This window comes from Tiliqua scincoides, chromosome 13 (assembly GCF_035046505.1).
Source record: "Tiliqua scincoides isolate rTilSci1 chromosome 13, rTilSci1.hap2, whole genome shotgun sequence".
Classification (NCBI taxonomy): domain Eukaryota; kingdom Metazoa; phylum Chordata; class Lepidosauria; order Squamata; family Scincidae; genus Tiliqua; species Tiliqua scincoides.
The window spans coordinates 1,869,480-1,897,065 of NC_089833.1; the positions used below are offsets into that span (position 1 = coordinate 1,869,480).

The 27,586-nt window shown below is 47.7% G+C and overlaps 1 protein-coding gene across 2 annotated transcripts in view; it reads right to left on the reverse strand.

Annotated features, from left to right (window-relative positions):
- NHERF2 (NHERF family PDZ scaffold protein 2) overlaps window positions 1–27,586 on the reverse strand; it is a 79,283-nt gene that overhangs the window by 4,141 nt on the left and 47,556 nt on the right. Inside the window, exons 3-7 of one of the 2 annotated variants that reach the window (XM_066640396.1) lie at window positions 21,386–21,565; window positions 15,798–15,951; window positions 11,022–11,065; window positions 9,942–10,004; window positions 903–1,071 (exon numbers count right to left, since the gene is read on the reverse strand). In XM_066640396.1, the coding sequence (XP_066496493.1) occupies window positions 913–1,071; window positions 9,942–10,004; window positions 11,022–11,065; window positions 15,798–15,951; window positions 21,386–21,565 (600 nt within the window). In that variant the 3' untranslated portion in view covers window positions 903–912. The remainder of the gene's footprint in view (window positions 1–902; window positions 1,072–9,941; window positions 10,005–11,021; window positions 11,066–15,797; window positions 15,952–21,385; window positions 21,566–27,586) is intronic. The other variant, XM_066640397.1, reaches the window with a different exon arrangement.

Sequence of the window (27,586 nt, forward strand, 5' to 3'; positions counted from 1 at the left end):
GTTATGTTAAAATCAGGGAACTGGGAAGAGACACGGGGAGAAAAAAAAAAAGATGGACAAAAAAAGCTCTGTTCTGTGCTGGGCTTCAAGGGAGGGTGTTCTAAGTGCTAACGGAAAACATATGAAACCCTTTTTCTTTCCCCTTTAAAAAAGAAAATCCACACTTAAAGCCACAGAGCAAATCATGGAATGCTCAGCCAACACATTTATGAAGATGTTAACACTGCAGACCCAGATTGGTCCAAAAACCATTGCTTTTGATTCAGGGGAAAGAAACCATGCAGTGGCATAGCTAGAGGGCTGCAAAGCACTAAGTTTTGCAGGGAGCCTCACCACAGCTTGCAAGCAGCCCCTCCCCCTCAGAGTCATTCTGAACAAAATGGAAGCTGTGGTGAAGCTCCCTGCAAAACTCAGTGCTTTGCACCCCCTCTAGCTACAACACTGAAACTATGCACGTTGGGGTGTAAAAAAAAAAATTATAACCATCTAAAAGGGATGGGAAACCACAAACCATTAAGTATATATTAAAAAATGGCCCTATAAATAATATATTCTAAATACTGCAGGTTAAGTGACCCCAAATGAAAACAAAATACTGTATGCATGTGTTTTGTTTAGCCTTTCCAACTTGCTGCTGTTGTCTTTTTTCGGACGCTGAGCCTGCAGTCACAGCCTCTCCCTTTTTCTCGAAATCGTCCACCACTTTTGCAAAATAAAGAGAGGCTTGACCAAAACCGGCCTTGTACAAAGCAACAAAACCCTAGGAAGAAAGCGGAGCATGAAGTGCTTTGGAGCTATGCCCATGTCGGGGGGGGGGGCGGGGGGAGGAATCGATGTGCACATGTTGCAAAGGTCTTGTTGCGGGGGGGGGGGGGCGGGGGTGGAAAGAGAGGTGGAGTTACTTCGACTGGCTCAGAAGTTGCTGAAAATTTCCCGCTTCTTGTTCCAGTCCATCTGTGGGGCTCTCTTGTTCACCCGTTTGGCTCGCACTTTCTCTTTGGCTTCCGCTGCCGTCGGACTCAGGTTCAGGCCACTTTCTTCAAACGGATCCTTCTTCTCAGGTTCTCCCACCTAAGCAGGGGGAAAATCAAACAGATGCAGCAGAGAACACAGGCTGGGAGAGGCCTTGCTCCCTCACCTCTGAGGATAACTTTTGGCTTAAGAACATCAGAAGAACCCCTGCTGGCTCAGGCCAAAGGCCCTTCTTGTCCAGCTTCCTGTATCTCATGGTGACCCACCAAATGCCTCAGGGAGCACACAACAAAGCAAAATAACTGCATCCGGGTGCCCTCCCTTGCGCCTGGCATTGTAAGGCAGCCGACTTCTGAAACCAGGAGATTGCACATACCCACCACGGAATATAATCTGTGATGGGCTTTTCTTCTAGAAATCTGTCTAATCTGCTTTTAAAGACATCTAGGCCAGATGCCACAATCACATCATGTGGCAAGGAGTTCCATAGACTAATTACAAGCTGGATAAAGACATACTTTCTTTTGTCTGTTCTTGAAATTAGAAGGAGCAAGGAGGACAAAAACCTGGGTAATCTTTCTTCAGTGTTCCACCTGTTCCACAGCAGTGCACCTCCAGGCAGCCCCAGAGGCTGCCTTTATCATTCTTCTACCCAAAAGTCCTCTCACTGCAATTCCATGTGATTATGTTAGTGGCACAATGAGCAGACATTTGGGGGCAAAAAATAAAAATAAAAAAAAATTGGCGACTGCAACATCAACACCAGTAAGTTTGTCCAGTTTTGATCCCTCACTCAGAAAAATGTCTGAATTCCACCCACCTCCACCCCCCAAATCTTGCTGCCTGCAAAAAGACAGAGGGCATTTTGACTCCACAATGCCACAGGTGTGCATGCCTTTTTTTGCTGATGCTCCTCAAAGAAACACTTGGAAAGAAACCTCAATAAAACTTCCCTTGTGTGTTTCATGACCACCACAGATGGCAATCTGCAAATGCCGATGTCCTGATACTTAAGGATGGTTTGTCCTTAAGGGGCCACAGGACTCCTGGTTGTTTTGACAAAACCTGCTAATGGAGGAATTGCCACACCAAACATTCCCTCTGGGCAGACAAATGCACCTTTTAGTCCTGTGGTTTCTGCAATGGGCAAAATGCAGCCTCTATCTTCTTAGGAGCTAGAGAGCAAGCGCAATGCGTGCTTTCAAGCTATGCATGGGGTGCATGTTCTCCAACTTATCTCTGAATGGACCCAGACTTGAATTGAAAGGTTCTATGTGGGGAAACACAGAGAGAACACTCCTCAAGGCCAGGACTCTGTGTTTGGGCAAGAAGGGGAGAAGTTCAGACAGATGTTCAACCCCCAGGGTAATATGGCCCAGTGGCCCTTGCCGCAGACACCCTGCTAACACTGAGTTCCACGGCAAGAAAGGGCAGCTCCAACTGCAATATGAAAACAAGCATGCCTTTTTCGAGATGGCTAGGGCACCATAAAGCTCATGATGCTGGAAAGCTGACAGGTTACCTGGAAGGGGGGTCACAACTTTCCAGAGCATCAAAGAGCTTGCCGGTTCAGCCAGGGTTAATTCATTTGCCTGTCTCTATCCATGTCTATATCTCATATCCAGCAGGCTCTGCCTTATGGACTGTCACGTGCCACCTGCTGGTCGGAGGGGCCAGAGCTAGGTGGTGGTGATATACATGCTTGGCGTACAAGCGCTTCCAGTTCCATTCACAGCCTCTTGCATTAAAGGATCTCAGGTAGCAAGTGGGGGAAAGACCCCTGTCTGCACAAGAGCCTCTGCCAGCCAGAGTGGATGGTTCAGGGCTGGAAGGACCAGCGGTCTGTCTCAGCAGAAGGCAGCTTGAGACAGGGGAGGACCAGAAGTTGTTGTTGGGGGGGGGGGAGACGATGACAAGCACTGCAGGAAAGATTCCCAGCTGAACCCCAGCATCTACACTGCAAGGACCCCAGGTAGCAGGGCTGGAAAATACAGGGGGCCCTTGGTATGGATAGGAGAGGGTCTGTTCCAGGACCACCTGCAGATACTAAAATCTGCAGATAGTTAAATCTGCTAGGGGGCAGCACCACAATAATTTCTTTGGGGGCCAATCCTGGCCTCCTTAGAAACCTCCAGGACACAACTGGAAGTCACTTCCTGTTCGCACAGCAGCCTTCTGGTCACATCTGGAGGGGTGATGAGGCCTCTGGCTAAGAGCCCAACATCCACGAGTACTCAAACCCATGGATGCCAAGCCCACGGATAAGGAGGGCCCACTCTCCTTATCACTCTCTGCCTGAGAGCTGCTGCCAGGCAAAGTAAACAATACTGAGGTAGATGACTAAGGGCCTGACTCAGCTCAAGACAGCTTCGTGTGCAGAGGTGCCCTGCACCCAGCTGCTCACAGAAGGGGCAGGGGGGCACAGAACAGTGGTTCTCAAAGGATGCTCCTTGGACACTTGTCAGGTATTTGCCAGTGAGGATGGTGGGGCAAGAGGCCCTACAACTTTGAATGGCAGACCAGGGGTGGCTTTTCCTTGTGGGCTGTTTTTCAGGTCAGAGCTCCCCTCCCCTGACGCAAGGTTCTTTGGAAGGTTTGTGAAACACAAAACTCACACTGAAGAAATTATAGAGCTAGTCTCTCGAAGTAAACAAGGGAAAGCTCCTGGGCCAGATTTGGTATTGTCAGAGATCCTGAAAGTGGACCCCGAATGGTGGGCCCCTATTCTATCCTCATTAGTCACAGTGGTGGACCAAACAGGTATAATACCAGCTGAATGGACAAATGCTACTATAGTGCTTATTTACAAAAAAGGCGACCTCGTGATCCCTCCAATTTTAGACCTATAAGCCTTTTATCAGTGGGGGGGGGGAAACTTTATGCAAAACATCTCTTAAACAAGCTGCTATCCTGGATGGAACCCCTGCTAACTGGTTAAGAGGCACTTTTTCAAGTGGGTGCTCCTCTTTTATTTAGCAGGGGGAGAGCAACTGGCCCACCTTACCCCAGCACTGTCTTTTCTAGTGGCTATCTGCTGGTGTTGCATCTTTTTAGATTGTGAGCCCTTTTGGGACAGGGAGCCATTAGATATTTGATTTTCTCTGTAAACCGCTTTGTGAACTTTTTGTTGAAAAGCGGTATATAAATACTGTTGTTGTTGTTGTTGGAAGATCTGGGCCTTCCAGGGTGGGATCAGATAGGATTTCGAAAAGGATCTTCACCAATTGATCACTGTGCTGTTTTAGCTCATCTGATTGACAAGTACACAAGGCTAAAAAATCAAAAATTATATGTTGCTTTTCTGGATCTTAAAGGAGCCTTTGACTCCGTTATTAGATCGCTGCTATGGGACAAACTAGTTAAACTCAATATAGACCCTAGACTTCTAACTCTTATTCAGAAACTTTATACAGGCACCATCTGCCAAATTAAATTTACATCTTCGGGGAAATTGACCCCCAAAATTCAGGTTGAAAGGGGAGTGAAACAGGGGTGCATTTTAGCACCCACTCTTTTTAATCTTTTTCTACACGATTTTACCCCCTTTTTGCTTCAGATAGATGGACATTTTTCCAGACTAGGTTGAATGCATATTCCAGCATTGCTTTATGCAGATGATGCAGTGCTGGTATCCTGTACACCTACTGGACTTAAGCGACTTTTAAATAGAACTTCTGACTATCTGAAATGTAACAAACTTGAACTGAACTCTCAGAAAACCAAAGTTATGGTCTTTTCAAAATCATGGAGCCCAGGTACTTGGTCTATTGGAGAGGAGAAACTGGAACAGGTCAAAAGCTTTAAATACCTTGGAATTCACTTCCACTACAATCTTTGCTGGGGTACTCATCAAAAATTAGTTACCAACTTGGCCCGTGTCACTTTGCAGAGCACCAATCGATTCTTTTTAAGTCAGGGCAATCGTTATATACCAGCTGCTCTCAAGGTATTTAATGCCAAGGTATCGGCACAGCGCCTGTACGGGTGCCCTATCTGGATTAGCTCTATAAATCACACCCTTGAGAGTATCCAAGCTAAATTTTTGAGGGCTATCCTGGGTTTACCTAAATCTGTACCATACTCTGCATTATGTTTGGAGACAATCGCTCTTAGTATCAAGAGCATGGCTTTTAACCATACGCTATTGGCTGCAATTACATTATAACGTGAAACCAGGCAGTCTCCTATCCAGAATGCTATCTGAGTCTGGTTCTTCTAAATGGTATAGCCAAATTAAATCAAAAATCGAATCAATTGGTTTTTCATTGGATTTTTTAAGTTTCTATCCATTCCCTGAAGTTTATCAAAGGGTAAAGCAAAGAATGGTAGACATTGAGCAACAAAACCTCTTTGAACTTGCGTCTAGAATTTGCTCCCCTCTTAATTTCTCTATCCCGCTAAAGTATGGGCAAATGGCTCCTTATCTGAGTATTCTGATCAACCCCTCTGAACGTCGTGCAATCTCTTTGGCAAGATTCAATGTGTTTCCATCCAAGGTCACAGAAGGCAGATATAGGCAAATACCATATAAAGAACACCTCTGCCCTTGTAATTTTGGAAATGTTGAATCAATCATACACATTCTTTTTTATTGTCCTCGGCACACTAGATCCCGCCACACTTACATGACTCCACTTCTCGGCAAAATGAATGGGCTTTCGGATGAGGCAAAACTGAAGTGTCTCCTAAATGACTGCTCACCAGATGTGCTAGAGGGAATTTCTAAATTTTTACTTTTGGTGATTTCCAAGCCTTCTTAATGTAATTTGTCAAAAATGTTGATATTTTATGTTGAACTGTAAATGTTTTATTAGTAATTTAGTATCTTAACTCCGTTTTTGATAAATGGGATTAGGACTAATTATGTTTGCTTTTATGATTTCTCTATCTATGCCTAATAAAGGTTGGTTCATTCATTCATTCATTCATTCATTCATTCATTCATTCATTCACAAAACTCAAGTATTTATTTATTCTAAACAGTTCTACTCCATTCTTCTATATAAAAGATAATCAGAGCAGCTTTCCAGAAGCAGCTGGTGTTTGGAGACCTGATATTGGGGGGGAGGGTCCTATTGGGATTGGCTTTTTGTACCTTCCAGTTCTTCAGGGGAAGGGGTGTGTGTGTGTGTGTGTGTGTGTGTGTGTGTGTGTGTGAGAGAGAGAGAGAGAGAGAGAGAGAGAGAGAGAGAACTGTTAGAAATTAAAAATTACAGCTCTACTAGAAAAATCAGTATTATATCTAATTATAATCAATGAGAAGAATATACTTCATAACACGCCTTTACAATAAAATAACTTCCCTAATTCAATATGTCATCTCCAACCATGCAAGTTTAGTAGCATTCCTAAGTTCACCCTGACACTGAAAGAAGCTGTCACTTTTCATTTCCTTCATTCTCCCTTTCGAGCTTAAACATTAACAAGTTAACTTTAAAATGATAATAATATTCCAGCATTTATTTTCCCATATTTTAATTGATGGAACTCATTCTATAGTTTGATGGTGGGGATTAGATAATGGCAGTTTTGGGGCCAAAAGGAGCTCCCCCCAAGTGCCAACCTCAGTGGCAAAAATGGGGTGTGGATGATCAGACTCCAAATTGTGGGTCTGGCACTTTCCATTCCATGCCACAGCTGCATTCCCTTCCCCCGAAAATCAGGGTGCAGAGGCATCTGGGGTGACAAGCATCAGAAGTAGCTACTCAGCCTGAGGCTGTGAGACAACTGGGCAAAAAGAATGGTGGCTGCGGCACAGAATGGAAAGCACTGCACTACTTCTGGACAGGTTTTAGGTTACCCAACAGGCCACAGTTGTAACTGCTGCTTTAGACAAATCAGGAAGCAAAATAAGAGCCCAATCCTATCCAACTTTCCAGTGTAGGTGCAGCCGCAATGCAGCCCCAAGGCAAGGAAACAAACATTCCCTTACCTAGAGGAGGCCTCCATGGCTACTGTACTGGAATCGCGGAAGATCTGGCAAGGAGGTAGGGTGTGGTGTCAGCAGTGGCCCCTTTAAGAGTAAGGCGTGTGCTTTCAGCAGAGGGTGTGCTGCACAGCTGCAGTCACTCAAAGGCAATAGGGCCCTCAGGCATAAAAGCACCTGATGAAGGGAGAGTTTGCTGTGGGTAACAGTAGGAGGAAAACTTGAGGAAGGACAGACTGGATTAATGGACTAAGGAATTGATGGCTAATGGACTGATTGGTAAAGGGACTTTAGAGACTGCTGGAGACACTGGAGTTTGGTGTGTGGCTGCTGTGCCCAAGACCTGCTGAGGAGCAAGGGGCTGCTGTAGTGGCGGGAGGCTGCTGGCAGGAGAGAGGACCTCTGCAGGTTGAACAGGCGAGCTGCCCTGGAGGTGGGGTCCTGCAGGACTGCAAGGCAGAACCAGGGTCATTCTTGGGTAAAAAAAGGGGTGCTAATTAGCTAAATCTGGGCATAATTCTCCAGGCCGAGCTTGGACTGGGAATCTGGCAGAACAGCTACCCGCCTACCACAGGATGCAGTGCATGCCCCATTGGCACAGCTGCATCAGCATTGGAAAGTCGGATAGGATTTGGCCTGGAGACAGGTAGCTAAGGAATCGGATCAGTGAAGTTCTGTCCACGGTGGACTGGAAGGAGATGGCAGTAGACACAAGGTGAAGGGTATTAGAGTTTGTTTGTTGCTCCGCCCACCACCACTCAACATGAGCTGCGTCACCTGCTTCACATCTGGGCTGGCTGCAGGGCTAACAACGGGTGTTCCCAGCATCACCTGTGCCTATCAAAGTCATCCGCCAGGAAAATCAAACCAAGCTCCTGCCTTCGGTCTCCAGCGCCTCTCAGAGGACAAGCCAACAAAGCAAACCCAGTTAGGTGCCTGGCAGAACTGAACTAATGCTTGTAACAATACAATACACGGCTCATCTGTTGCTCCTGGAGCAAGCTAAACAAAGCCAGCACAGCATTCTGCTCCCCCCTCTCCCCCAGTGTGGAAAGAATGCGTCCTTCCAGCGCCAGCAAACCAAGAACCAGTTCCTCAGTTCTTTGCTAAAAGCGACCACAGCCATCTGCAGTCCTTCAAGCCTCTCTGTGGTCCCTTGTAAAGCAAATTATCTCTCTCTAATCATGGCTTGCATGTAACACACACACACACACACACACACACACACACACACACACACACACACACACACCCCAGTAAAAGAAGGGGAGGGAAGGAAATAAATATTTTGCATTACATTTCCCTTTACATTTGACTGTAATTAAGTGTTGAATTGGAGGAGTTGAGGAGCAGGATGTCTGGTTATTGGTTAACTCATTCTGTGGAAAACATTTGTGTTTCCTTTGCATCTCCACATTCCTAACAGCTTGCCTTGCCTGAGCCTTTTTCTTCCTGGGGGGTCCCCAGAGGAATAAAACAAGAGAAGACAGTTTGACTCCGGCCACCTCTGGGGTAGAACACAACAGATGTTTCCAAGCTTGAAGTCACAATGGGTGATAAATTTATGTCCACAAAATGCCCAGCTCACAATACCAAGATACCCACAATGCCTGGCTTCAAAGCACACCTCTCTCTGCCCCTTGTTCAGGAATACTACCAGTCAGCATATACCATCCTTCTCAGAAACAAGCTGGCTAAACAAGATAAGCCTAGTATGGGCCTCCAAGGACAGACAGATGGCAATAAACAAATAGACCAAAGGATGTGAGACCCTGAAAGGACTAGAGTAAAGTGGTGTAATTGATTACCAAAGCTTCAGTTATGGACATCCCGTATGTAAATAAACTGTTGATGAACACTGTACCGTGCTTCCTAACAGAGCGTTCCAAACTGATAAAAATGCTGATCTTGCTCTCTACCCGATTACTTGGTAATTTTCCAAGGATGTTTACCCCTCTTTCTCTGTGCTCTTTTGTGCCCCTCCTCTATTCAGAATGCTCTATAAAACCTGCATCATTGTAACCCTTCAGGGTCCATCACCTCTTTGTGGTGGTCCTGTTTTGCAAAACGTAGTAAAAGCTTTTTCCAAAGCCCTCTGAATTCTCCTGTCTGTAGTTTGCCTCTCCGCCATCCAACGAATGCTGCGCCCATTCGGGAACATTCAGAACAGAGAGAAAAGGAAAAGGGACAGTGTGTGGTAGAAAAGAGTGGGGGAGGGTGTTTCTGGGTTAAAGGGACAGCTGGGGGATCAGAAGAAGGACTGGAAGTTGGGGAAAGTAACAGAGTCATCTGAAAACATGAGTGCTTGCCCATAAGGGGGAAAAAACAAACGGGGAAGGAAATACAAAAAGTTGCATTTTGGAGTGGAGAGCCTTACATGCGAGGGACTAGAAGCTTGGAAAACAGAGGCAGGCAGCCAGAAAGAGGAGAAACGCCTCTGAGATTCATCCAGGTGCAGTAGCTGAGAGATCCGGCACCGAGGAGCAGAAAATGTTTTTGCACCTCCTGAAGTGTTTGCACCCCCTAGGGGCCATATCAGAACACTCCCAGGGGATGTCTGGGAGGTGGTGTGAGGTACAGGGAGGCTGTGTGCAGCCTCCACAGGCCTTAGAAGGTCACTTCTATTCACCTGGGGTTCACCGTCAGGGGTGAGGGTTGGTACCCCCTGAAGGCGTCACACCCAGGGAAATGTGCCCCCCACCACCCCTCTTGGTTACGCCACTGTTTAGGCATACGTCATGGCCAGTGAAAAGGAGGGTACCATAGCCCAGTCTATCTCAGCAGTCAACAAAGCAAGGGCTGGATGACCAGGGAGTTAAAAAGAAGATGGGGTGGAGGAGAAACTGAAAGAGAGGAGGAAGAGGCAGAGGCAGAATTTGGAACAGGGGACAAAAGAAAGGGGGAAGAGGATCCCAACAGCTTGGCCTGTCCAGAAGACTGCAGGGGCAGGCAATGAGAGAGAGAGAAAAGGCAAAAGCCACAGGAGGTGAGCTATTCAGTCTTGGGCCCAAGTCACCAACACCATCATCATCGTATCCTTTACCTCCAGTTCCTTCTCAGGACTTTGGAAATCACTGTGGGATGAAGACACGGATCCTCCATTCAGCTGTGAGGGATGGAAACAGGGCGCACGTTTACTAGGAGAGTTGGCTTTTGAACTCCCAGGGGGGCAGAGGGCACAAGGAGGAGACATTTTGTTGTGAGGATTTTGCAAAAGTGCTGCTGCCTGAGAAAACGGGGGGGGGGGGATTCTAAAGGGGAGAGAAGTCTGACAGCACAATGGTAAAATGAAGGCTGTTCTCTCTTTTGGTCAACAATTTCCAGCCACCCTTGGGAACAGGCTGGTTGGCAACCTTCAGTCTCGAAAGACTCTGGTATTGCGCTCTGAAAGGTGGTTCTGGAACAGCGTCTAGTGTGGCTGAAAAGGCCGATTCGGGAGTGACAATCCCTTCCACACCGGGAGCAAGTGCAGTCTGTCCCTGGTCTGTCTCCCTGGCTATGGGCCTTCCTTCTTTGCCTCTTTGCCTCAGACTGCTGGCAAAGTGTCTCTTCAAACTGGGAAAGGCCATGCTGCACAGCCTGCCTCCAAGCGGGCCGCTCAGAGGCCAGGGTTTCCCACTTGTTGAGGTCTATTCCTAAGGCCTTCAGATCCCTCTTGCAGATGTCCTTGTATCGCAGTTGTGGTCTACCTGTAGGGCGCTTTCCTTGCACGAGTTCTCAAGAATAAGAGAAGCAAAAGACTTAAAGAAAGTCCTCTTTCTTTCTTTCGAGATCACAAACTGGAAGCGGCCACGGATTCACATATCCGCATATCCCTGTATCCGTGGGGTCCTAGAATGGATCTCCAGTGGATAAAAGGTTCAACTGTATACGCTGCGGTCCTTCAAGCAGCCTACTGCATCTCTAGGCTAACCATTTCATCTCCGCCTAGCCCTTGGTCTGCAGAGAGAGATCTGAAAGTTGGGGTGATGCATGCCAGAGATCAAGAAAACTGGGGAGGGGGAAATCAGGGAAGGATCCAGCAAGATATCGCCTTTTTTCTTTCTGCACATCTGATCATGAAATCTTGGCATGAAATTCCAATGCACAGCCTGAACAGACAAACAGGTGCTCCCTCCCTTACCTGGGTTTGCGCTGAGCCGTTGGTCATGGGCTGAGGAACTCCACCTGGGGACAAAGCAGAGTCACAGCTGTGTGGAAACTCTCATAAAAACTCTTGTATTTCTATTTATGTTATAAGCCACCTTGTCCCTTTGGGAGGAAGGTGGGGTACAAATACAGTAAATAAATAAATATAAATAAATACAGAAATTCTGGGCATGCACAGAACAATGAAAGGTGCCAAGACGGGCCCCAACATCAAATGTTGCTGCCCTTGATTTTTACAGGCACTTTATTCATAATGCAACAACCTTGGATAAGGAGGCCTGACCTAAGGCTGATGGAGCCTAGTAGTTCATGGGGGATCTAGGTGGGGGGGAGAACATCTTACTCCTTGTCGCTTCACTTACAAGTCATGGTAGGTATGTGCAAGATAGAGGTAGGCTGTCTCTGATTACACAGGCCAACACACATTTTGCTTCCTTAAATGTTACACCAATTCCTGGGTATATATGCGGTGCTGATTTCAAAAATGGTATCCGTTTTGGCCTATCACGTCTAGTTTTGGAGACACGGCATAGCCTCATTAGTGAATGGTTCAAGCAGCTTCCTCGTGAGGAAGCCTACACCATGGCTTCCTCACGAGGAAGCTGCTTGAACCATTCACTAATGAGGCTATACTATACCTCCAAAACTAGATGTGATAGGGCAAAACGGATACCATTTTTTGATTCGGCACCCTAAATTCATATCAAACCACCATAAAGTTTAGGAAAAACTTTTCTGACCCTCAATTTTGTGGGCCTGTGTTACCAGATGCAGGGGAGGGCACCAGGACACAGGTTGTGTCTGTTGTCTAGTGTGTTCCCGGAAGCATTTGGTGGGCCGCTGTGAGATACAGGAAGCTGGACTAGATGGGCCTTTGGCCTGATCCAGCGGGGCTCTTCTTATGTTCACTATCAGGTGATAAGTCTCTGTGCCCACTGCCCACAACTGTCGAAAACACAGTGCAGGACTGTGGAAATTGTGGATGTTGCGCCCGTTCACGTAATTCCACATGACTTGGCCAAGGCAGGTCTCTCATTGCCTTGTGTACTCCCTGAGGCATCTGGTGGGCTACTGTGGACTACAGGAAACTGGAACGGATGGGCCTTTGGCCTGATCCAGATGGGCTCTTCTTATGTTCTGATTACATCATTGAAAACACGACATGGAGATGATTCTTACTGGGCCAATTCCAACATAATTTAATTTCACGCAGGCAGGGGGTGATCAGCAACTTGTCTCATTTTTAAAATTAGACTGCAGGCAGTCTCTAGTCGCTATTTTTTCAAACTGGATGGTAGATGCATCGTTCTCACCTCCACTTCTGAACGCAGAGCAACCCAGTTCAAACCCAGCATCCTACACCACATGCTGGTTCCGCCAGATGCCAAATTGGAGAAAATGAATCACCCTGTAATGATTTTACTGCCGCTAAAGAAAAAAGGAGGAATTCGGCCATTTCTCAAAATAAAAGTCCACACACACCCATTTCTGGAGTGCCTGCAAAGCTAAAATCCAAAACCTTTCCACTCTGCAACTCAGCAGTCATTTGAATGCACAAAAGCATTACCAAGGGAGCATATTTGAACAGCGTTGTTAGTATTTCAGAACCAGGTCCTGGCTCTCTGAGAGACAACCCAACATTAATGCCTGCTTTTGTCCAGCCAGCCACATCTCCTCAAGAGAAGAACAGGGGATTCATTCTCCTCCGCGCCAAGGAGAAAAATATCTCTGGCTCCTATCTCGTGTTTGCTCCCGCTCTCAGCATCTGACACCATTCTCTTCTCCCCCCCAAAGATCTCTGAATTGTTCCAAGCCGTCCTTTCAGTTTTTTCTCTCTCTGCCGAAGGCCAGGAAGAGACAATCCAATCCTGGAGACAGAACGCAGCCTAGATAAGAAACAGCTGTGTTGCACACACAGAGAGCTCCTCATTGCACACAGCCAAGAAAGAGGTGGGGGGGGGGAAATGTGTGCTTGGTGGGATGCTGTGACTCCCCCCCCCCCACTGCAGGCAGCAGCTTGCAATACTTGTAGGCCCTAGAGGATTTGCACTGCTCACTGACAGCAGCAAGAATCATGAATATAGCTCTTGTTAACAGGACTAATTATTGCCATTTTGCAAAATGCAGCTCTTGTCTGGTACCTCCAGCCAAGGATGTCATGAGACCAGCAGCCACAGCTAAATTTGCTCAAGGACGGCTGCCAGAACAACTGACACCTACCAGAGTCCTGCCTTTAATCCCCAGTGCAGGGAAGCAGATGGCAATTGCTCTGGTGTGAAGGCACTCTGTACATGCTCAGAGCAAGTCTCCTCTCTAGCAAGCCTCCAGTTGCAAAGGAAGGCAGCTCAAACCACCACACTGCAAAGGAACTCAGGCTATGGGCACAATTATTCCACACTTACCACCAACATGAACATCATTTGTGCATTAACTTGTTTCTGGAAAAGTGAGTCTGCATGAAATCACAAAGTTGGAAGGGAACCCAAAGATCATCTAGTCCAGCCCCCCTCCCCCCCCATGAGCAGGAAATCCTCCCCTAGAGCAGTGGTCTTCAACCTTTTTTGTGCCACAACCCCAATAAATACATAAATAATGAGACTGAGAACCCACTGTCAATCCTGCACCCTCCTGGGACCCTATCCACCCACTTCCTGCCCCTATTACACCCTCCCAGCACTGTTCACTGTAGCCAAATATTCTTATTAGAGTGAGCAGAAAAAGTGATCATGAGGTCTGGCATGAGTGAAAGCTATTTCAGCACCATTGCTAAGAACCTGAGCAGAACAATCTCCTGCTATATGAAGGGGTACACCAGATGCCTCCCCCTTTATCTGATGATGTTCTCATCTAGTGGTCTTCAGTTTTTTTCCCCTGTAAGTTGCCTGGACCCCACAACTGAGGGAGGGTGCCCTTAGAAGATATTCTGCGTACAAGGAGCTGTGGTGACATGGCCAGGTGCTAAAGAATCACCACAGTGCTCTTTCCACACTCCCACTTGGTGACATGAGATCCTCATTAGGTCCAGGAGCAAACAGCAGATGCATTTAGAGCAGTGGTTCTCAAACTTCCCAGGAGATTTACTCCTGGGATAAGTCTTTGCAGGGCGGGGGCGGGGGCAACCTTGCCTTTCCACTTCCAATTTAATTGCGCTTGCAACTTTCACAATTTAGAAGCTCCGAGGAGCCCTGCAAGCGCTCTGCGGGGCTCCCCACATCCCCCACACCCTGACAGCAAGTAAGTTTAGTTTAAAAATAGCCCCCTTCCCCCACAAGGGCGCGATCCTGGGGATTGCTTCACTGCTTTCCCCCTGCCCCTGCCCCTTAAAGGGAACAGGGCATCTTTACACGAGCTGGTGGGTTGCAACCCACCAGTTTGAGTACCACTGATCTAGAGGACAACACTTGTGCAACCTCAGTAAAGCAGGAAACCTGATTTACAGTGGATTCTCCTTATCCATGGGCTTGGCATCCAGATATGAGCATCCACGGATGCTGAGCCCATGGCTGGAAGGCCTCAGAAAACCTCTCGGATGCGACCAGAAGTCACCAGAGCAACCTGGAAATTACTTCCAGGTGTGGCCCCCAGGTAAGTTCTTTGGCACCATGCCAGCCCTGCAGCCCTGCAGATTTAATTATATATGGATTTCTGTATCCACAGGGAGTCCTGGAATGGATCCCCCATGGATACTGAAAGCCCACTGTAATCTGCTGCAGTAGCTCTGAAAGTAAGCCAAACTACGTAAGCCCAGGGTCACCCCAAGACTCCTGGCACTTGAGGGAACAAATCTGGTGTCGTCACACCCAGTGGCATGTGAGCTCCCACCCCTGTGCTCCTTCTCCCTCAATTATAAAAGGAAAAGAGAGCAGAAGAGGAAGTGTGGAGGAGAGAGTGCTGACACTCTAGCCTCCAACTCTTATCTTCCTCTTCCTTGTCCTGTATGTATCCAGTCCCAGAACCAATTCTCCATGGATACTGATGGCCAACTGTAATGGAAAAGTGTTTATATCCTGCCACTTTCAGCATACAGTCCTAGAATTAAAAGTAGATCCTGGACCCAAGGGTTGGTTTACGTCAGGGGTGTCCAAACTTTTTGGCAGGAGGGCCACATCACCTCTCTGACACTGTGTCGGGGGGGGGGGAGGAGGATTGAATTAATTTACATTTCAAATTTGAATAAATTTACATAAATTAATATATTAGGGATGGAACTTGTATGAATTAATGAAGGTCTTGCAATAGTCCAAGACCTATAAAAGCCGCCTTGGGTGCCCTTCAGGGAGAAAGGCAGAATACAAATCCAATCAATCAATAAAAGGCCTTGCACAAAGCAAGGCTGGTCTTTCCTTCGCTGCCACTGCTACATCACAGATGAGCAACAGCAAGCAGTGGAGGGAACCCTCATCCCACAGCTCATGTGACAGATCAAACAGCCATCTTCACGCTGAGAGCAGTTGCATCGAGCCAGCATGGGCTCCAGTAAGTCTCCAGAGGACCAGAGGCTCATTGGGGTCTCCCCACGGGCCAGATTGTGAGTCCCTGAGGGCTGCAAGTGGCCCCCCAGCCAGGGTTTGGGCACCCCTGGTTTACGTTAACTGAAGTCTCAATCCAGAGAGGGTGATAACATTACATGTGCAAGGGAGAACTGAAGACACTATAGCATACTCTCTCAGGCACACACTGAGAACACTCCTATGACACCTTCCCTATTCTTCCCCATGTGCCATAGCCAGCTCCCAGAAGAATGCCTTACCTCTGATGTGCTCCTCAGAAGGGACGATGCCCAGTTTCTTGAAGTGCTCATCTGTTTCGGGGTCCACCACCAAGAGCGTGGCTTCACTCTCTTTCGACTTAATGTGGGACACAACCTCTGAATGCTTCATGCCTTCCACATTGATCCCATTGACCTGCAGAAAGAGACCACCGGGGAACAGAGGGGAGAGTCAGTTCAAGGTTAGCACACGTGGCACTGCTCTGGCACAGCCACTCAAGATCCAGACCATCACCCCCCCCCCCAAGTTAAAACAATGCAGGAGGAATATAGCCAAGGTGGATGGGTGCAAATGAGGCACCCTCTGACCCACCTTGACACACCTTCTGCTCCTCCTCCTCCTCTCTGGAGTCTCAAAAGACAAAGGGAGCAGAGCCAGTGTGGAGGGATGTGTTGCAGCACTTCATTGCCCCATAAATATATGGGGCAATCCCTCACACATTCACAGGTGATCTTCTCCCCAGACCCACCCACTACTTCAGCTCCCACATCCTCACTGCTCCTTCCCCCAGCACTCCACCCTCCAGGAACAGGCCAGAGGAGCAGTTAAATGCATGAGCAAAGAAGGGAGCTGTTCAGATGCAGAGCCGGCCCATCCATGCGGCCAACTGAAGCTGTCATCTCAGGCAGCAGATAGGCAAGGGTGCCTATCTCCTTCCTTTTCAGATGTGACAACCAATGGCAACTCTTCTGCTAAATTATTGAGCTTTCTGCTAAACACATTTGTAAGTGGGATGAAACTCCTGCTGGAACTACAGTACTCTTTGTTTGCAAAGCCACAGGAAAACTCAAACAACAAAGATGACTCTAAAACTAAGTTTCTTTTACTGTCCTTCCCTCTCCCCCAGGGATCCTGGGAACTGCAGTTATTTGAAGAAGGAGGATGAAGTTTGAAATCTCCACTCCCTCCCATCAAATTACACTTCCCAGGATTCCAGGCGGGGGAGTCATGACAGTGAAACAGGGATAAAATATATAGGTTTGGAGTACAAATGAGGCCTCAGAAGGGGGAGGCAAGGTAAATCTGCATTGACCATTGCAAGGCTCCCTGTGCACAGCTGCAAAGATTACATACAATGTCCTGTATTTAATTTATTTTAATTAATGCATTAATTAATTCTAATTGACCCATGTAACTGATCAGAATTGATTCGGGTCCAAGAATCAAATTGGAGAGACACTCCTAGTTTTCAAAGCAAAATGAACAAAAAGAATTTGTATATACATATTTTAAAAATACATTTGCAAGAGCTTGGCATCCTCCAGAACAAAGGCGCCAACAGACACATGGGGAAGTACTCTGTTGTGATGGTGCTCTTTGAATCGAGGACAAAAAGCCAGAATTCACTCGGAGCGGCTCGCACTCCTGGCAAACAATGACTGTCCTTTTATCAGTCTGGATAATGAAGAGAAGGCGATCGCATCCAGGCGCGGCACCAATGATCACCTAACAATGGGGCGCAATTAATCAGCTCATTGTGCACCATTGCACTTTGTAAGGGAAAAAAATATGTGCTGCTCAGAAGGCCAAGGGGAAAAGGGAGTTGGGCCACATGTGGAAACTGAAGCGTATCCAGGCCCTTTGGCACCACTGAGTGCCACCAAAGATTGCTTTTTATAACCAACGGGGAGAGTGATTAAACTAGTGGCTCCACGAAGGGCAATATTCTCTCACAACGCTTGTCCCCACAGTCATGGCTTCCTCACAGGTTAGTCCTGTTCTGCAAAGGAACCAGAGAATTTAATTAATAGCTTTTCTCTTGCAGCTCCTGCCCCTTTTATTGCTTCCTGTTCAGTGCAGTTTGGGGGTAATGGATGAACCGGCCCTTAATTAGTCAGCTTTTGTTCCTTACCAGCTTTCTTTCCCTTCTTGGTCTTTCACAACAAAATCACATCATGTTTGCTAATGTGGGGACACTCTGGTTCCCCTCAATCCCCCTCCCCCCCCAATATGGGGGTTAATTTCTCTGAATTGTCTTACAGTGCTGCAGTAAGGAACACTAAGAGCCAGGGTCCAGTTGCCTCATGGGCCAGACTGGCAGAGGAAAGGAGGTTGGTGGGCTAGAGAAGTGGTTCTCGAACTTTTTAGCACTGGCGCTTTTTAGCACTTTTTTAAATGACACTCCTCTGTCACAGTGATTTTCAACCAATGTGCCATGACACATTGGTGTGCTGCATGATCCACAGGTGTGTTGCATGATTTGGGGGGGTCATTTATTAGTAGGGCTGTGAGCCCCCACCTGCAATGCAGTGTGCCTTGTCAATTGTAAAAAAGAAAAAGATGGCGTGCCTTGTAAAGTATGCATGAGATGGAAAAGGTGGAAATCTCTGCTTGCTCGGGACTCACCTAGCTTTTTAAGACTTTAAAGAAAGACAATCTAGAAAGAAATATATATTTATCTCTTTATATAGAAATAACGTTTATTTATTTTGCTTGCTTGCTTGGTCCATTTCTCATAAAGAGGCAGCGCTAATAAATAGCTTCAAGGCTTGAGGGGCTGAGTTCTGCAACCCAGCCTTCACCTGCCTCCACTACCTATCATTGACAAACTTGGAGAAGAAAAGATGCTCAAACAAGCATCTCTCAAGCTTGCAAGCTTCAGGAGCTCAGCTCTTTGCAGGGCAGTTTGCAGCTCTCTGGTTTCTGAATAGCCTCCAGGATTGAGGCAATTCGTTATCTGATCTTTCCATCACCTGTTGTTTTCACTGGGCTCTGGGACCCAACAGAAATCGGGTTCCAACCCAACGTTTGAGAAATGCTGCCCTAGAACAGGGGTCTCCAAACCATGGCCCGGTGGCCACATCTGGCCCACCACAAGATTTTATCCGGCCTGCAGCAACTTTTTTCTGTCTTGCTAAACACTTGCTAATGTTTGACATTTTTACTCATCATATATCATTTCTCAGTTTAAAAACAGGCTTGTTTCTTTGTATTTGTCACATTTCTCTTTTGTTCTGAATCATATGGTGCTGATTGCAAAAAAGATCCAAGTAAAACATTAATTATTAAATTTCATTCATTTATTTACAAAACCGATTTTTTGGCCTGCAAAAATGTGTAAAATATACAATGTGGCCCTCATACAGAAGCGTTTGGAGACCCTAGAGCAGTGGAAACTTTTTCATCTCGCGGCACACTGGCAAGGCACTAAAACGGTCAGGGCACACCACCAGCTTTTTGACAATTGACAAGGCACACTGTGCTATCCAATGGTCCTATTGATAAATGACCCTCTCCCAAATTCCTGCCAAATTCCTCCCAAATTCTCCAAAATGGTCCTGGGGACCATTCGCGGCACACCAGTGTGCCACGGCACAGTGGTTGAAAACGGCGGTCCTAGAGCAAATCAAGGCTGCCTCAGTTATCACTTTGGGAACCCGCTGCATCCTTCCTAAACAACGGAGGCCACAGCAGAGCAGCCGGCGCAAAAGGGTGGGAATATAAAACCAAAGGCTGGAGCTCTTTCGCAGGCCTCTGGTTTCCTAGCAACGCCCCGGCTGGCCTTTCTTGTCAGGTTCTCGCACTCCTCCCATTTGGGCACTCAGAGGAGAAGACGGGAAGGTAATGCTGGAGCGGAGCCAGGAGCCAAGGAGAACTCTCGAAGACCCTTCACGAAAGAGTTTCGGGGGCTGGCTATAGCCCGTTGGCTCCTCTTCAGTCCCTCCCATGAGCACCTGCCACCTACACCTGTTCAAACAGGTGCACAGCCCTGCTTCGTACAGCCACGGCTGAGGGTGACCCAGACAGAGAAAGAAAGGGAGTGAGACAATGCAAGGAAAAGAAAACCGCCATTGCACACAAAGAGATTCTCTTCGCTCTGAGAGGCAATCACGGGCAGCATCACGACCCTGGGTCCAGCACACTGCTGGCAGAACCTCTCCAAAGAGAGGAGCTGTCGAGCATCAAACATTCATGCTCAGGGCACCTGGATCAGGTTTCCAAATTCCACAGGTCACCTCTTCCCCTCTTTGTAAGCTCCAGGAAGCCTGCCAGGGGCTGCTCAATTAATAATACCAGGCCTATCAGTGACATATTGAGCGGCATGAAAAGATGCCCACACCTCCTTCCTGTGCCCATCCCCACTTCCTTTACCTCAGCCTCCCTCTCTGCTGCTGCACTCCTGAGCATTAAAGATTCAGGTGCTGGGAGACAAAGAAGATGCCTGGGGTGGTGTCACTGCACAGCAGGTGTCACTGCAGGGATGGCAGGCGGGAGTCACAGTGGGGGCACCTCACTGTTGCTCATCTTCCTCTGAGACAATGACCACAAGGGCACGGATCCACACCCGACTCCCGCGGCCCCCGGGGATTGTCCAAGTATTTATTCTCTCTGTACGCTCTTGGTCACACACATAAGTAATGCTGGGTGCACGACAGGTGAGCATGACCCAGGCTGGTCTGATGGCACTTGAATTTGACAGATGGCAAGAGGTCACGAGTCCCACATGCCTCAAAAAAGGCCACAAGCTTGATTTGCCAAAACCATCACACAAGGCCAGCCCCTCCACGAGGCCAATGGAGGTGGGGTCATCTCAGGCAGCAGATTGGCAGGAGAATACTCCCCTCCAGCCTTCCACTTTGCTCCTTCTCCCCTCATTCCCTGGACTGGAAAAGGAAAAGAGGGCAGAACAGAAGAAATAGTGTGTGAAGAAGCAGAGAGTCAGAGCCAGTCTAGCCCATCACTCTCTTCTCCTCCACACTTCCTGGATTGGAAAAAAAGAAAGGGGAGAAACAGAACAAGATGCACGAGAAGCAGGGCCTGGCACAGAATCTGGCATGTCACCTGAGGTGTGGAGAGGTCTTAGGACAGCCTTTTATGGAGTCAGAGGGTCCTTCAGACACTGGCGGCCCAAATCACATTCTTATTTCACCTGCTCCAGAGCAGAATCCTGGCTTGAAAAATTAGTTTCTGAGGGGCTAATAAAAGGGCAATTCGCCAGCATGCTTGATGAACAGGTGAGGGGGGACTGGGGGAGGGGTGATCCCTACTACAACCCCCCGCAAAAAAAAATCAGTATTACCCATTGCCACCAGCCTGACTTCTGCACATACAATTGAGGGCTCTTGGCTCAGATTCCCAACTGCACAGAGAAACTGTGTGGACAAAGGGGCCCTTGACAACACTACACAAGTGGATGCTAGAGGCATTGCCAAGAGCAGGGGCTCCCAAAATGCACATTGTGACACCTTAGGGTGTTGTATCACACTCATAGGGGCTCCTTGGGGTGTCCCTGGTCACCCCTCCAACCTGTTCCCCAGGAGCCGCCATTTTGGATCTTGTGAAATTTCGCAAGATCCAAGATGATGACACCTGAATATTATGAGATTCGGGTGCCACAATCTTGGATCTTGCAAAATGTCATGAGATCCAAGATGGCGGTGCTTGGCTCAGCCAGAAAGAAGAGGCTGCAGGGGTGTCATGACCCAGGTAAGTTTGGGAAGCCACTGGCTAAGAGGCTTACAGACATCAGACATAATGCTAGTGGCACCATCCGTGCCACGCAAATGCAAGGGGCCGGATGGCAAAGGCCTCTGCACTTGGCACTTCAGCACTCGTGGTCACCAGTTACCTCGATAAGCTTGTCCTGTGGCCGGAGTCCTGCCCTGTACGCCGGTGAGTCTGGGTCCACTGACCGGATGAACTGCCCGGGCCTGGACTTCTCACTATGAAGGTTGAAGCCATAGCCGTTGGGGCCTTTCTTGAGGTGACAGCGTCGTGGGCACAGCTCCTTGGCCTGTCCGTTCAGATCCTACATTTCAAAAATAAATACCAAAATGACATGCTAGTGTTTCCTACTCTTTTTTGTTTGTTTGTTTAACCAGGTTTTCTTTTCTTTTTTTAAGATGGATGTAACAATGAGAAGAAATGCAACAAGGAAGCAGCCCTAAATGGAGACACCCACCTGTCCTCCCACTCCCGAGGCCAAACGGGGCAGATTAACAAACACATTTCCTCTAATTGAGTCTATTTTAAAAGCCAATTGTCTGATCCTAGCCCAAAAGAACAAATTTGATGCATTTGCTAAATGACAAAAGGATAAAATTAGACACACCCGCTCAGTTCCCTCTCCCACTCCAGATTTTAAATAAACTGAGCACCCTTACAGGACTACCCCAGAGGGATGGGGTGGGGTCAGGTCAGAACCCAGAGATCAAGGACAAGCTGTTCATCATGTCTGAAATGTGCAAACATTTAAATAAAGCAGGCTTTTCGTGATCATAGTTGCACATCCTGCTTCTCCTGCTCTAATTCTCAGCCAGTGTCGGCCCCTGCATGAGACCAGTTGAGAAAGTCGCCTCAAGTGGATTGGCAGCGGCACCTCCCACCACCCACTCCGCTTCCATCTGCCCTCAGGTTTTGAAAATGAAGACGGGAATGAAGCAAGAAGCAGCCATGACCAGCATACCGCTAGGGGGTAAAGCAAGACACTGCATGAGGGGGGCTGTATTTGACACACTTCTTTGGGTTCTGGAGGTCTTAGGACCAGCACTGCTGTCATGGCGCTTTGCCAAAAAAAAAAAAAAAATTCCAAGTGATTTGCACCCAAGCCTCAGACAGAGAACATCAATAACGCCAAGCTGGCAACAAGGCCCAATTTGCACAACACATTCTAGGTGCAAAAAGTGCCTTTCCTTTGCTGCAACATATTGTAGCCGCGGTTTACACTGGCAAGCAGCCTTTTTGAATGCAGAACTTTCCCCATCCATGGTTGCATATTTTTAACAGAGTGGGATTCGATTCTCTCCAGTTTCCACTGGAAACCGTGATTGGACAAACAGCAGGAAGGCTTTGGGGGCCGGCAATTTGAAAAGGTCATAGAAACCAGTGCCCTTCCACCAGTAATCCTTTGACTCCCCACCCCAAGCTGTGGTGGTTTTCCTGCAAGGTAATCACAGCCCCCACAATGGCAACAAGGAAGCCACTGGGCCACACACAGGCCAGGTGTGGTCTCTGGGAAATAGCTGTTCCTTCAACAAGAGGAAGTTATTCATAGCTGGAAATCAACGTGCACAATTTTGCCCTCTGCACCATGTTCTGAACCAATCCCCTCCCCACACACACACACACACTGTCTATTGCAAGGAGTGGACAAATACAACCTGATACACATACTTCTGGCTGTCTGAAAACCCAAGAACGCCTACAGACAGCAGGAAAATATTTGAGGAGCACGTGGTCCATGGCACGCTTGGTCCCTCTTTGCCAGAGTGTTTTGGAAAAAGCACATCAATTGCAAGGGCTGGTTTTGCACTGCTGGTTTTGGACAGAATTCAAAGCAGTCAGATCATGGGGGAAAGAGGGGGGTGGGGCGGCTGTGGAAGTTGGGAGCTGGTACACACACGCACAGAGAGCATTGCACACTGGCACAAACTTATTTTTTTTCCCCAAAGAAGCTAATGCAATCCGCTCACTAAGGGATATTTTCACAGGTACTGAAAAAGACTCTGTGACCTTGATTGAACTTGAGGGTGGGGACACTGCACAGGGGACACTGCTCAGTGGCAGAGCTGCCGCTTTGAGTGCCAGAGGTCCCCAATTCCATTCCTTACAGTATCTTCAGGAAGCCTAGAAAAATCCTCAGAGAGCTGCTGATAGCCAGTGTCAATAATAATGACCTAGCACAGTGGTTCTCAAACTTTTTTGCACCAGGACCCCCTAGATTTACAAGATGTGTAAAAAAGGTGTTCTAGAAAGAAACTATTTATTTATTTACAAGTAATATTTTATTTATTTTGCAAAAACCTTGATCCATTTCTCATAATGAAGTAGCTCTAATGAGTACTTGATGCTTAAGTGGTTTAGTTGTTTAGTTATGTGACCCAGCCTTCACCTACCCCTCACTACCTATCATTGACAAACTTGGGGAAAAAACACACCTGAAGAAAGATTTATCTCCCAACAGGTTGAGGGCCCAATCCTATCCAACTTTCCAGCACCAGTGCAGCCGCAATGCAGTCCCGAAGTAAAGGAACAAATGTTCCCATACCTTGAGGAGGCCTGTGTCTGCCTCCCCACCAGAGGATGAAGTGCATGCCCCACTTGCACAGCTGCACCAGCACTAGAAATTGGATAGGATTGGGCCCTGAGTCTCATTATTCAAAAGGGTTCCATTCCCAAAACTCCAGTGGATGACAAAAATAACAAGAAAGCAAATCCATTTAAAAAACAATTTCCCTTTGCAAGGTGGTTTAAAAACAGCCTTGCTGACCTTTGTGATGTAAGACAGAATCATTAGGCAGACAATCCATCAATCAGTCTCTCTCTAGGTGTTTAGAAAAACTTCACTCCAGGGAGCCAGGGAGTGAAGCTGTTCTAAGTGCTGGAGACAGAATGATTGATTGATTGATTGTCAGCTGGCTGCCCTCTCTTGTATTAATGAGGTTATTGTTAAACAACTTTTTTCCTTTAATTTAAAGAGCCCTTCTCATCTCCTTGAGATAAAACGGGTGTGTGTGTGTGAAAAATCAATGGATTAGGTTATACCTGTATTTATACAAGCTTGCAAACTGCAGGAGCTCAGCCCTTTGCAGGACAGTTAGCAACTATCTGATTTCTGAATAGCCCCAGGGCTTGAGGCCATTAGTTATTTGATCTTCCCATCTCCCATGTTTTCATTGAAGGCTCTGCAGGACCCACCAGAAATTGAGTCCTGACCATAGTTTGATAAATACTGGAACAATGACCTGATTCTGAACAGTTGTTTAAGTTATGATTCCAACATCCAGGCAGAGGCATCAAGGCTCAGTAGAAGACACAAATCAGATGTTCCAGGCACCAGAACAAAAGAAAATAAGCTGGGGTGCATAAAGGGCAGCCATGTAATCCCCCCCTCCTTGAAATAAGAGCAGGTCAGCCAGAGGGACCTCCTCCTTTGGTCTTACCCTGCCAGCTTGCAGGCAAATTAAAAGGCCCATCCATAATTGCACGTTTCTTTTCCCCCTGTATCTTAATCACATTTGAAATGCTTCTTCAGATTTCTGCAAGCCAAACTTCTGGACCTACAGCCCTGCCAAAGCTCTTGGCGGACACCGTAGTTGCGGACACCCCTGAAATGAAAGCTGAGTGATGACACACGGGCGATAATTCCATTTGGGAGATAAAGGGGGGGGGAGAGAGAGAGCACCAGCCTCAGCTAGCACCAGAAGGTTTGCTCTGTCACTAAACTCAAGCTGCTTGAAGACTGTGCAACAAATCCAGAGATCCAAGGGAGGCAGTGTGGTTGGAGGTTTTTAAGTCAGACCTGTGTTCGAATCCTGCAACTCCCAACTGTTAAGAGGGACAAGGACCCTCTCTCCTCACTGGCATCTGAACCCACACACACACTAACAGCTGTCAAGGAATTCTGCCATATTGTTTTACCTGGAGTACTTTCTCCCCCCCCCCCAACATTTTGCATCTCCAACCATAGGAGACCTGTGAGAGATGGATGTACTTTAGCAACACTGCAGAGTTTGGGTCCCATCACAGAAAAGGCCCTTTCTCCAGCACTTGACCCCCACCCCAGCAAACCTCCAAGGCCTGGGGCACCCTGGGGCTTCTGAAAAGGGTCAGCTGGCAGGCTGGTTCATGCTACTACCACTGGCACACCCCATTGCTGCCCCACTAAGACTTCCTCTTCTCCAGGTCTGAAGATGAAGATGGTAAAGCGCTTAGAGGGAAACATGATGCACTGGTTTGCAGGCACTTCTGCTCCAATATGAAGGGGAGGCTGTGTGGATCTGCAGGAAAGGGAAGTTACCAGGCATCTGCATTCTGAAACCCACAGCCTCCCCTACTTTCTTCAAAAGCCTGCTCTTACCATCAGCAGAATTGAAGGTGGTCTGCAGTCTCCCTAACTGTGAGACTCTTTTTCAACATTTCCCCACAAAAAGAAAGCATCCCCCCCCCAGAAAACCAGCAGAACAGAGAAAAAGAGCTGGACCTACTTCCTGACAGGCAATTTTTTTGTCTTCGTGTAGGGAGGCTGCAAACCTCATCACCACCTGCACCTTGAAGTGGCACAGTCCAGAAGGGGCTTGACCATTTGAATTTTGCTAGTCGCAGGGATCGGTCGCGGGTTCAGCCACTTACCCAGGTTCTGAACAGAGCAGAGCACAAGGCGGTGAGGAGACCCATGATGCTGGAGGCTTGTGCAACTCCCAAACACTGTTGTCAGGGGAAATAAGCACCAGCTGATGCTCAGCATTTGACAGCTGAGCATTGCAGCAAAACACGGCAACAATGTAATTCACTGTCAACAGCACAGTTACAGAAACAGTTCTTGAACCATGGCCTGTAACATGTTCTTCAACCTGTGGGTCATAACCCTGTTGGGTGGGGGTCAGCAGGCGGGGAGGCCACTGCAAGGCCTTCTCAGTGGTGGCGCCCGCCCATAAAAGCCTATCCTGCAGGTATTGCAAGGTTTTCCTTGTCAGGAGGGCCCCTCAGCACCCTCAGTTACAAAAGTACAGTGCGCCTGGTTTTTAGAGCTCCTTGAAGGCATCTCATTAACACGTGCACTTTGACTGCTCCTCTGATTTTCCGGCCCTGGTCCCAGCAAGGCACCAGTCCATTTTTGCCCTTGTTACATTCTGTTAGCACAAACTGCCAGAGCCATCATCCTTCAGGGCTCATCTTCTTCACCAGGGTCTGAAGGAGTTACGGAAAGGGAATGGACGCATCTCATCTCTAGTGCGCATGCATCTAAATCCATGCACTTGGAACTCTAAGGCACCATGCAGTACACAGGCTGTCCTCTCCCACTGAGAGAGGTGGCTGCTGAGGTATATTTTGAGCTGCTGATAAAGTATCATAGGGCAATTGTGCTGTTCTATCACAAGCCAAAGAACAAATATTCTTGCCTCTTAAAACCAGAGAAGGGCAGGCTGTGGCAAGGCAAACAAAACACAGCATGAGAGATTTGGACAGTGATCTTCAGTATGAGAATAAAGCTTTACAGCGGGCCCTCCTTATCCTCCAGATTTCAGTATCCACAGATGCCAAGCTGGCAACTGAAGGGCCTCACAGAACCTCTGGCACGTGGCAAGAAGTACCTTCCAGTCACATCCAGGAGGTATTCTGAGGCCTGGGGAGACCACGCGCAGCCTCCAGCACAAACTGGAAGTGCCTTCAGGTCCTCTGAAGACCTCTTGTGGATTTCATTATCCGCGGAATTTGGTTATCTGCAGGGGAACCTGGAATGGATCCCCCATGGATACAGAGTGCCCACTGTATGCACTTTCCTGGGCGTAAGCCACATTGAACATAATAGAACTTACTTCTGAGTAAACATGAATAGGATTATGCTGTAAGGTTGGTAAAGAAGAGGACTAGTTTCAGTTGCCAAGGCCTAGCTGCAGGTTATGTTCTGAGAGCCAGTCTCTCGCTAGCTCAGGAGTGGATCATGTGCTTTGAATGCATAAAGTCCCAGGTTCAATCCCTGGCATCTCTGCAGGGGTGAAGCTACCTGAGGCCATCTTGGGTCTGCTGCTTCTGCACTGCACTACAAAACAACAACAACAAATCTCTGCCACACTTGTTGCTACCATGAAACACAGAAGTATGGGATGCGCTGTCCTTGTTAAGTGAAACAGGAAGACCCATGCTTCTGAATTTCACAGCAATGCACAAGGAGAGCAATGATCCGCTTCTTGCTTGAGCAATTGAGAAGCAGATCATTGCAGCTGCATTGGTGGCAGATTGGAGGGAGGCGGCAGTGGCAAAAAGCACCCCAAATTCGCCATCCCCCCAGACCCCAATGCAACCCACATCAGGGGGCCTCATGGATGGG